The 12153-nt window shown below is 40.0% G+C and overlaps 1 protein-coding gene and 1 non-coding gene across 2 annotated transcripts in view; one reads left to right on the forward strand and one right to left on the reverse strand.

The window, feature by feature from the left end:
- Positions 1 to 737: 737 nt before the first annotated feature.
- Positions 738 to 811, reverse strand: Trnas-aga (transfer RNA serine (anticodon AGA)). Its single transcript has one exon. It is a non-coding gene; the product is annotated as a tRNA-Ser (tRNA).
- Positions 812 to 2234: 1423 nt separating this feature from the next.
- Positions 2235 to 12153, forward strand: part of LOC138051199 (flavin-dependent L-tryptophan oxidase VioA-like) — a 12983-nt gene continuing 3064 nt past the window's right edge. Inside the window, 6 exon segments of the mRNA XM_068897361.1 lie at positions 2235 to 2421; positions 6553 to 6654; positions 7430 to 7443; positions 7446 to 7635; positions 8729 to 8771; positions 9796 to 10557. Of these exon segments, the coding sequence (XP_068753462.1) occupies positions 2364 to 2421; positions 6553 to 6654; positions 7430 to 7443; positions 7446 to 7635; positions 8729 to 8771; positions 9796 to 10557 (1169 nt within the window). The 5' untranslated portion in view covers positions 2235 to 2363.

The raw sequence follows: 12153 nt of genomic DNA on the forward strand, positions 1-12153 counted from the left end.
TTGGCGATTCTGGCCTCTGTTATTCTACATTTCAGGAAGAATTGAAGGATGTTCTAACGACTTGAATTCTTTGAGAAGTCTCACTGCAAATATCGAAAGGTTCCTTTAAAAAAATCATGATCACGTTTTATAGACCCATTCTTCAACAGTGATTGTTTTACTCCTCAGAGAAAAGCGTGAATATTAGCCTGAAAATTTCACTCAACTCTGCAAATGATCCTAGAGCTTAAAGCCCGCCAAAACTTGCATTTCAAAGCTTAAATGTTTGGTTTCCTTTCCGTATACTTCGTTTTCCAAAAACTAATAAGGATATCGCAGTTTTGACTGGTCGGATACTTGGCAACACACCGTAAGGTTCTTATTATATAACACTAGCTCCGTGAGTGGGCAAGATGATCCAAATCCCGTGCTGAGATTGGCTACCCGAGCGGGCAAGGTGGAGCTATCTTGCCCGCTCGGGATTTCTCGCTTGCTCCCGCAAGATCAAAGATCACGTTTTGGTATTTTATCCCATAAAATAAATCATTTATTTACCAAACTTGTTCTGTCAAGATAGCTGGATATTGGCCTCGTTCTTTTTTTTGCGTGTTTATGGACCTCGACATAAACACGCAAAAAAAAAGAACTTGGCCAATATCGAGTCATCCTGACCTCATGCTAGGTCAATAACCCTTATATTTTACTTTTTACCTTTGATATTGAATGTAAGGAGAAATGTAGACTCGGAAAAATATCCGAGTCCCAGATGGGATTTGAACCCACGACCCTCCGTGATCTAGTCGGATGCTCTAACCACTGAGCTACTGGAGACTCTATGGTGATCAAGGGTCAATTTGTGGGTCTCGACTGGAACCGCATCACGCGGCTACACAGCCAAGTATTGAATAGCACATTTGAAACTCAAATGTGCTAGTCAATACTTGGCTGTGCAGCCGCGTGATGCGGTTCCATTCGAGACCCACAAATTGACCCTTGCTTACCATAGAGTCTCCAGTTGCTCAGTGGTTAGAGCATCCGACTAGATCACGGAGGGTCGTGGGTTCAAATCCCATCTGGGACTCGGATATTTTTCCGAGTCTACATTTCTCCTTACATTCAATATCATTGCTGTTGTTTCATCGTTAACACACTTTTTACCATTGCAAGTGAAAATCAATTATTATTTGTTGCTCTTTTTGATGTTTGTGACTCGCGAACGATCTCTCAAACTTGTTCCAAGGCAAAATTTAAGAAATCAAACAAACAAAAGAACACAGATACTATGATCATAATATTTTGATACTGCTAGTGAGACGATATGAATACGCCTCTAAACGCGCTGTTATTGGCTAAATTAGCGGGCCGTATTCTACGGTACGGCCTGCTGTTCAGCCCGCTAAATGTAAAATTTCGATAAAACATTATGTAGCAAGTTTTTCATGTCGTTTCTGATACACAAATTTGTAAAACTGTTTGAATCTTGCAAGCAACTATTTCTAACAGCCAAGAAGATGTAGTTTTTCGGATTTTGACACGGCAATCTTTGTGGCAGTTGAACTTTCCTCTTAACTTCGACTAGTTTCCTTGCCCGTGCGCCGCATTAACCTCAGAGATATAATAAATATCTTAGTAACCTCGTTTTTTTGGTCCGTACTGTAAGATACGGAGGATCCTCGTTTTTTTCCCGCTGATTTATGGCCATATCGCGAAGCGCGCGGGCCATAAATCCACGGGAAAAAACTCGGACCGGCCGTAACTTACAGTACGGACTTCGAACTCGGTTAGTAAGAGGTATTTATTCTTGTATTGTTTCTTTATATCTCTTCTTCATCTTGTCTCAAGCTGTTTTAAAGTCAAAATTTGGAAAATTTTCTTCTCTTTCAAATGAGATGGAACAATACTTACTAGTGTCAATACCACTGAGTTGTGAAAAAAATTGATTGTAGTCAATTTTCACTGCTCTCAGGTGGGTTGAGAATCACGTTTAAACGAGGAAAATTTCGAATTCTCTATAAACAGCCTGAGCAAACAAGACCGTACCCACGTGAATTCTCTGTTGCATCTGTTTAAACGTACGAAACGAATCGTTTATTTTTCGCCTCTAAAGCAGACCCAAATGTCATTTCGCAGTGCCTTGTGAACATACAACCGTCGATGTTTTTCACAGGCAACCCAGCGTTATTTATCAAACTGGACGCGGAAAATTGTCCAGCTGTCATTCGTGTTCGTTTGATAATACGATCACTATCTTGCAATCCAAAGAAAACGCCGATTTTGATTTATTGTTCTCATCGTTAGAAGATATTGTCACAACGTTCCCAACTCTCTGCATTTGGACCATAAGCTGCGAATAATCTCTTGACAAGTGCCTCAATTAGACCGAAATGAAGAAAATGCTTATTATCCTGATTTTCACTTTCATAGGATTAACATCCTCAAAAGGTAAAGAAAAACTTTTATTTATTTTTTGACCGGCATTTTTCCAAGTGGGGAACACACCAACCGTTTCGAAAGTTTAGGCCAGATAACAACTATTTTCAGAGGCCGCGTTTTTTTAATGAGAAGTTAATCTTCGACTATGATATCGATAAGAAGGCAAGCTGTAGGAACATATCTGAGCGCAAAAGAACCTTAGTTTTCTTATTCTTGGGAAAACCATTATTCGATTTAGCTTCTATATCTATTCTAAAAATTCCATTGCAACTGAGAAATTATAAGAAGAACTTGAAATCAATCCTTGCATGATGAAGTTCGAGAACTGAGGGAGAAGCTACAGAAATCCTCTAATGGTCTTACCGTCTTTCCGGTCAAAGATCGCGGAACAAAACGGCAGCTGGCCCAACAGGAGGAAGAGCGAAGTGTGTTGATTTTATCTCCAATCACTGACCACCTTGCTTTGTTTAAGAATGGAGCTGAGAAGCAAATTCGAGAACTATTACTTGGAGTTCATGCATGAAATATCATCGTGATCGTGTGATCGTGGTGTTTGCCAATATTGACAAGTTGGACTTTTGTGAGGACGAGTGGAAAAAATAATACTCAGTAGATGGATAGATAGCTTCATTTAACGTGGTTGAAACACTTATAATTAGCCAAAGGCCAGTTTGCAGGTTTCCCACTAATATACTAAAATTACCTAAAAACCTAGTATGTACATTACAAACACATGTACAACAATACTAAAATACTGTTTTAAAAAAATACTATTATTACACTTATATTACCTAAAAACAAATATTACAAGCGTAAGAACTATAAAATTAGCTGAAACTCATCTTCCGAATGGTTTCAACAAATTGCTTAGAGCCAGCCATAACACGAAGTGTATCTGGAAATGAATTGCAACATTTTGCTGCATGCAATTATCTAAATGCATTTAGACCATATTTTGTGCTATTTACCCTAGGTAACAAGAGGATATTGTGGCCCCTTAAATTATACCTATTTCATCTTGCTTTTATCAGATCAGCTATACTGATAGGCGAACTGCCTTGAAAGCAACTATTTATAATGAGCAACACATCTTGAATATGACAGCTTTCTGATGCAGTACCCAACCTGATCCACTCTAGCAATTTGGCGTGTATGGTGTTTCCTTATCCTCACATAACGGTATCTTAGAGCACGTTCACGTACTCGTTCAAGCTTCTTAGTATTTCTGACAATACAATGGTGCCATACTTGGCTACAATAATAAAAATGTGGCAGTATAGACGCTCGATATAAAGCTTCCTTTGTCCTGCGCGGCAATAGTCTATAAAGGGCGTTACCTAACCCCCAACCTTACGATTTTGCGATGTCACACGGACTTCAAACTTTAGCTTGTTATCTACGGTCATACCTAACAAATGATATTGGTAGAGCTGCGTCTGTACATTTTAAACTCATTTCGTATTCTGTATTGTCCAACACTAGAGCCTAATATTTATCGGGGTTGACTAGCATCAGTTCCATTCTTTTGAAACCATTATTGCATGAACTCTCTATTAAGTCCTTTCTCAACAATCTGAGGATTTTTATGCGCTAAATAAATTTTGGTATCATCTGCATAACTTATTAGTCTGAATTCCCTATATCGTATATTAAATCGTTTATGAAAATACTTTCAACAACATCGGTGGATTTATATTCGATGGCATCAGAGCCGGGCTGAAACGTATTGTTCGCTTGCCACGCAACAGCAAAATTACCAAATTGGAAATTCTCAGTTCTTATTTTAAACTGACAATACACCACCAAACTGACTTGCTTAGAGACAGGTCTCTTCAACTTTTTTTTTCCGTTTCTTCTCTTTAACTTTGACTTCTAAATTGGCCATTTGCTTGAAACAAGAGTTTAAGTAGCACGTCAAGCGATCACTGGTACAAATCAAATATCTACACCGACGTTTACGGAAACAAAATGCACTCCGGGACAACAACGCAAGAAATCACTTTGAGAGGATGAAAATTTGTGAATGTGGCAAAGTGAACAATAGAAGGAATTTTCGATGACGTCACTGCAAATCTCCTTTTTAGGGGCGTAGGTATTGGGAGTAGTCTGCAGTCTGCGATTAGCAGGCACCGGTGTTACCGCGGCATCGCCAAATCCGCTGACGATTTAGAAACATACCAATTGAACCTTAAAATCGGAGGAATGCCTTTAGTAGCCGATAGCGTAACACCTCAACAGACCGGCAGACTCTGTCTGTCTCTATTTGTGAGCGATATTAACATGTCATGTGGGGTTTAGTATATATCTCTTTTTATTATACGGACCTCGACAAAACGGCTTGCAGCCATTTTGAAAACAAATTCAGGTGAATATCGCGCATTAGTATCGCCCAACTAGTGGACTAATGCAAATGCTGCATTTTGATCGGCTACGCTATTAGAGGACTATTAGTAATAGTCCTCGAGTAGCGAAAAGAGTGACGCTTTCTTTTGTTTTATTCCCAAATAAATATATTTTCAACTTGCGTTTCATAACTTTATCATTGCCTTTTTGTCCGACTAGTTGGGTGATACTAAAACAATTAGACCCTTCGCCTTCAAGGTTCACGGGTTGATAGCCCATTCGGCTTCGCCTCATGGGCTATTGACCCGTAACCCTTGCGGGCTACGGGTCTAATTGTTAATTATTAAAAACTGAACTACCGACATCAGATTTCCAGCATTTTCATTGGTTCGCCGGACACATGCTATAAGTTCATATACCTGCTGTAACTATTAATATGGTCAAGGAATGCGTCAGCATTAATTGAGCTGAAAATATTTTCAATTGCAGTTCTCAGAAATGTTCTCTGCCGCTTTTCTGTATATCCAGTATATTATCACATATGGGTGACTCTCGACTCTCGATGCACATCTTTTGAAGCAATGACACTTGGACGAGGCTATTACAACGTCTCTTCCGGATTGGTTTAGAAAACATCGCGAATTAAAATATAAACATCGGGAACAATGAAGCCCAATCCTAAACACAATAGAGCTGCATCATGTACTGGCCCGATGAAATTAAAGGCTGTAAAGAGCTGCAAGGTCTCTCTGCCGCTTTTCTGCTGCTTTTCTTTCGCCTGTACGCACTGAGTTGTTTGAAGAAGTCAGGTGTGATGGAAGGGGATTTAGTTCTGGTGTACTCTAGCCTGGTCTGTTCAGTGTTGGAGTATGCCCCCCCAGTTTGGGCAAATTTGCCGGAAAATCTTAGCCTCCTAATTGAGGGTGTGCAAAAAAAAGCCTTAGAGATAATCTCTCCTGGGCTTCCCTACAGGGACACACTTGTGCACTGTGGTCTTTGTACTCTCTCGGATCGGCGTGACGCAGCATGCACTAAGTTATCCAGAGAGTTCGGGACACCGGTGTCTTTGCTAACTAGCTACCACAGCGCACAACTGTGTCCCATGAATACATTCTACGTTCAGGCACCATCAGAGAGGATCTCGCCATGGCCTCTACTAGCCGTCTCGACAAATTTATTGCATATAGATATTCCTAGTAAAATGTTTCATGATAATGTATATTTATGACTAGTACTTTGACCACTCTTGTAATTTAGCTGTTAAGCTACAAAAAGGGGAATTAAACTGATTATCATTATCATTAAAGTCCGCATTTCAGTCGGGTCCATGCACGTGGACTCATTTGCCGATACACTAGGCATCAGCTTAAGGTGGAGCAAGCTTCAACTTCTCCCAAATGAAGCCAGACGGTCTGGCTGCACAGGGCCAAGCATTACAAGACAAGACAAGACAAGACAAGAGGCCGATAGCAGTGGAAGGCAATCCGAAGGCTCCTTTGTCCTTGGCTTCTACAGTAACTCACGGCATCTACCGTAACTCACTGCAGGGGTGGGAGCCACTCCTAACCCTTTGTGTGCACAACTTGTACCCAGTAATACTGGTACTCATTTTACCCACCACGAATGGATGAAAAACTGAGTGAATTTCGGAACGCACGAGCTGGGATTCGAACCCGGAGCACTGGAATGCAGTCCGCGAGCGATACCCATTACGCTCAGAGCGCTCCCTACAATTATACATGTGTATAAATCACCCCTCTGGTACAAGTAATTTTCAAGCAAATTCTTGCCTTGCAGACTGCCGAGACAAGAAAAGCAAAGCGTTCTGTGAGGCTTATAAAAATGATTGCTCGAACCACGTCGTGAAACGATTTTGTCAAAAGACTTGCGGACTGTGCGGTAAGTATCTCAGTGCCGAGATGACAGACACTACATAGCAAGAAATTATCAACAAATGACGCCTTGTTTCATGACATATTGAAGGCAACTTACTTCCCGTACGCACTTAAAATACTGAAATCAAAACACAAAGGATTTCGCTGATTTATTGTCTCCACTTTTAAACCATTGTTATTATTTATGGAAATATGCGTCTACAAGTATCATAACCTTATCCTGGAATGATCTCAGAAAATTAATATTGTACCAAAAAAAAAGAAAAGTAATTTACGAAATCACAGATAGTGCGTCCACTGTGATTGGCCAATTTTGTGGATCTGTACACTACTACAGAGCAACTAAATTTTAGAATTTGTTCTTTGCTTGATTCAAAGATCTAGCCTCGAATTCGTTTTCTTGAGCAGTGCTATAAGTGAAGGCTCCTTGAAGTTGTTTTCCATTTCAATTTATATTATTTGCACTCGCGCGACATATTTATGTAATCGGAAATAAGCCGGCCAGTCCGCGAACTCAGTTAGAAAGAAGTATATCTTCAGTTGTCGTGGAATAACTGAATATCTTCTTAACGTTGATAAAATATTCACCAAACTACTTTTTTCCCTTCCTTAATCTGGGCAGCCATATATGTTGCGCTGTGACGGTAAAGTCTGATATAAAAAGTAAGAAAATAATGTGACGTCAGTTAAGTTGAACATTTGTCAGCGCATCTCTCAAAAATTTTGTTGTTGCTGTTTTTGCATCGTTCTTAACGTTTTCTTTCTCGCTTATTTAATAGATGGCGGTGGGGGAGTGGTGGAGGGTGCACTGGGCCAAAGAAATGCGATGTAGCGATCGTGGGGGGCGGCCTTAGCGGATTGTACATGGCTGAATCACTCCTACGACATGGCAAAGAAACTCAAGTGTGCGTGTTCGAAAGAGATGAGCGCCTTGGTGGAAGGATTCTTGATCATGTCTTCCTTCAAGTTCCTAATGTTACAGTAGGTAAGTATAAAGTGGCAATAGAATTCTTCATGAGATACTCCTAAAGAGATTTAATACAAATTAGAGATATATTACTAATTAACCATTTGAAGGCGGAATAAAAGCTAGTTTCGAGATATTCCACCGTTATCAAAGTTTACGGGCTGACAAAGTAAATTACTTTGAAACCTACAATAATTAACAGAAAATTACAAGTGTTAAAATTAACTAATACTACGAAAAGGAAAACAGCATAGTACGACAGTAGAATAAAATTGCCGTAAGGTATTTCCCAGGTGGCCAGTATAGCAATGTTGGAAATCGCGAGACAAGTTGTCTGTTTTTAGTATTTCCCAACTAAATCAACTTTATTCAACTCAACTCAATTTTTGTACCGAGCTCGAACTAACTCAAAACGAAAAAACCATATCGCGATATAGCTGATTATCTCTATCTTTGAAACTGATCCATGCAGCATAACTTGTCATCAACAGATCAACTGCATGAAAGGCTAAAAATACACTATTTGAAAAACAAATAATACAAATGAGACTACATCATTTCTGACAGCAAGTAGACGAAACCTCTGGTGGAATTAGGTCAACCTGCAACTACTTAAGTACCAGGGGAAAGATATGCGAACAATTTAAACCACCGCTAACTTAGTCTCCTTCGCAGCCGTTTTTTGGATGTCACGCAACGCTCCCCCCAAAGAACGTTCTTTCGGGGGAGCGTTGCGTGACATCCAAAAACCGGCTGCGAAGGAGACTACCGCTAACTCGGCCGGTCTCTAATAATCCGCGGGAGCGCAAAGTTATGAGGCCTATTCCATACAGAAGACGCACGCGTATAGGCTACTGAATTCTACCCATACAAGGATCGTAAGGCAAAGTTTAAAATGTATGGGCAAACTTTTAACGATCAGACAGTCAATTCATTACAACCATGAAATGTAGCAAGCAAAAAGACCCACAAAAAATTAAGAAACGCGTCGTCGAAGTTTGTAATTAACTGTCTATATTTTAGGTTTTATCTACGAATTGGCCTTTTAGTTTTTGCCAGTCAAGTGAAGGCAAAACAGTATCGAAGACATTTCTCTTCATCTTGTTCACAGGTCTTGGAGCCTGGAGAATTGACATGGCGCACAATAACATGCGGTAAGGGTAAAATACCTCAGTTTCTTGGGTCTTGGTAGCATGATGCCACATGTTATTTAAGGTGGCTCAAACCGATTCAACGATTTGGAGGGAATATCGGATTATTGAATAATTAACTCTACATCTCTGTTCTATGTACCGGCAATTTTATGATACCAAATGAAACATTAATAATTGCTTAACAAGATGCACTCATCAATGTGACGTATTGAGTTACCATGGCAACAAAACAGCCGTGTGAAAATGCCCTTTATTGTGTCTGTAAAAGCCTATATTTCAAAAAGGAACTCGGTGATCCCCGCCCGTTTTTTATTTCTGGAAAGTGATTAGCAAGCTAAGATAAAACTCTCAACAAAGTTTAAAAAATTCTCTGAAGCGAATTCAGAGCCATTTTAAATTTAAAATTGTCCAGTTGTTAAGATGCCTCTGAATCCACTCCAGTAATTTTTTACAACTTTGCAGAGAGTTTTGTCTTAGTCTGTAAACCACTTTTACCTCAATAAAAATTGGGGGTCACCGAGTTTGCTCATGAGATTTAGGCATTTTAAGACAAAATATAGGGTGTTCTTAGGCGGTTCTTTTGTTGTCTTGGTTACTTATTACGTCACATCGATGAGTGCCTTCGGTTAAGGAATTATTGGTGTTTCAAATGGTACGAATAACTTAGCCTTTATGAGAAATTCAATCCTTCTGAATACTACAGTTTTTTCGAAAGTATTGAAAATGGTTTTAGCCTCCTTTAATGCAGCAAGTTAATGTTTGAAATTGTACTTTTCGCACCCAAACAGGATTATGAATAGGAATAGGTTTTTTCAATATGATAGCTCTTTAAACCGAGACAGCATTTCGCCTTTATTAAAAGAACTTTTCAAACTATCTAATTGCAAGGGGAATTTCAAAACACGAACTTGAAGTTCAGGTTGACTAATATAGACGTTCAAGTAAGCCAGTCTCATACGACAGAGTACTTTGTTTGAATTTTTGGGCTCAGGCTAAACATACAATATTTTTCTGTATCTTTCAGAGAAATTCTTTTGAGATTAAATATTCCTTCGACAGACTGGGATTTTTACTCGAATCCAAAAACAGAAACCAGGGGAATCGTTTCCAGGGACGAGCAAGAAATCAAACGGCAGTCTTTTCCGACCTTGACACGGGGAATGTTTAAGAACATGTCGCACACTGAAATGCTGGATTATCTCCTCAAGCCTGAGCATCTCGAAAGCATTACAAAGTTCGCAACCTTTGAAACGTTCCAACATCATTTTCTGACGCCAGAAGGCTCGCGCTTTTATTTCGACATCTTTGGATATGACGGCGACCTCAAGGGAAGCCCAGAGGGTGTTGTGGAATACTACAGACAACTGACTGCATTAACAGGAAAAGAGATTCGCCCATTAAAAGGCATGTCTGCCATCATTGAAGCTCTAGCGTTATCAGCCAGAACCCTAGGGGCGAAAATATTGGCTGGACATGATTTCAGGATTCTTTCAATTGACAAGAAAGCACGTCATTTTCTTTTGAAAACCTCAAAGTATGAAATCAAAGCGTCAAAATTAGTCGTTGCCGCTCCACCTGGCTCCTTCGAGAAGGTTAGTGGCTGCGTTGCCCAACGGATTCAGCGTACGAGAGAGTTCCAGTCCATTTTAGCCCGGCCGGCATTTAAGGGGGCTGCAGTGTACCCCAGCGCGTGGTGGGAGGAGAAATCGTATAACAAGCACCGGCTATACCCTATGGAGAGATTCTTATCCAACAGTGACTGTCTGGGGTGGACACTTCCACATAGGTAAGACACAAAACCGTAACATTTTGTTACAGGGTTGGAGAATATCAGAGGATGAAACTCTGACAGACCAACAGCATTGATCGAAGAAAAAGTGCTGCCTTTTTAATACCAAACATCCGCCAATGTTAAGAGTGTCGTGTCTTCTCGTGGGCTAAGAGTTAAAGATCGCGAATCAGAATTTTATGCGGACTTCGTCGATTTCGGTAGCATCCAGGAAAACACATCTTTTTAATTCTTTTGTTGAGCAAATCTATAGCACATAAAGCGTCCAACTAGCCCAATCTAATCAATATGTTCTAAGGTCGCTTCGAAGTAGCAGTTTTTCGGTTGTGGAATTCTTTAGACAAATCTTCAAAGAATATTTCTTCCCTCTGGGCTTTTAAAATCATATCAAATCTCTTAAACTTAATAGTTATAAACACTTGACGATCTCAACTCTATTCCAATTATCAACCATAGTTTAAATCTTACCAGAAACCCGTAAGGGTTGAAACGTGTAACGGCCCCTTCTGCTCTGGGAAACAAGCTTCCGAATATTCAATTTGCTAAGTGCCATATTTGGAACAACAAGAGCGAGGGGTTTCCAAATATGGTACTTAGCACTGAAACATTCAACCAATCAGTTCGCACTGAATATTCGGAAGCTGTGAACGCGCGTTACACGTTTCAACCCTTATGGGTTTCTGATCTTACTTGATGATCTATTTTATTAGTTTCGTTATGTAGGAAGCTTTCCTTCTTTATTCATTTTAAATGCATTGAAAACAGCAATTAAATTTTAGTCCTGGGCTCCCCACTCGATTATACTTGGGTAGTCCAGACTTCTGCCAATTTTCTTTTCTTTTAATTGCTTGTTATTTTGTATTCCACGCTCTGCTGCCGTTCTGGCCTTGTAGCTCGGTCGGTAGAGCAGCGGTGATCTAAATCCGAAGGTCGTGGGTTCAAATCCCACCCTGGTCAGAGTTTTTCTCTGTCCTTGTGTGGGCCCAATTCCAATACTAGGGTTGATCTCTGATGGAATAATTGGGTATAAAAACTTCACAGTAGTGTTAGGCCTCACTCCGACTTGGAATCATTACTATCAATATGCTACTGAAGGACAACAACTAACGATTATCTTAAATTAGGCTTGGGCCGAGCCGAACTTGTCCTTGTCAATAACGTCTCACATACTCACGACCTGCTCCCGCTCTGACCTTGTAGCTCAGTCGGTAGAGTAGCGGTGATCTAAATCCAAACGTCGTGGGTTCAAATCCCACCCTGGTCATAGTTTTTCACTGTCCTTGTGTGGGCCCAATTCCAATACTAGGGTTGATCTCTGATGGAATAATTGGGTATAAAACTTCACAGTAGAGTTAGGGCTCACTCGAACTTAGAATCCTTAAAATAAATTAAATATTCCATTTTAATTACTGTAACCTTGTATCCAGTTGTTAGTAACACGCAAGGTAACTTGATCACAGGCGGCCGCTGAAATCGATGTCACTTTTGTATTTTGCGATTACTTGTGCAGCCAAAAGAATAGAAAAATTGAACGTAGCAAAAAACCTCCCAAAATGTTTTTCGCTGATAGTAACTTTTTATATTCGTGGCACA

The sequence above is a fragment of the Montipora capricornis genome, chromosome 6 (assembly GCF_036669925.1).
Source record: "Montipora capricornis isolate CH-2021 chromosome 6, ASM3666992v2, whole genome shotgun sequence".
NCBI classification, from domain to species: Eukaryota; Metazoa; Cnidaria; class Anthozoa; order Scleractinia; family Acroporidae; genus Montipora; species Montipora capricornis.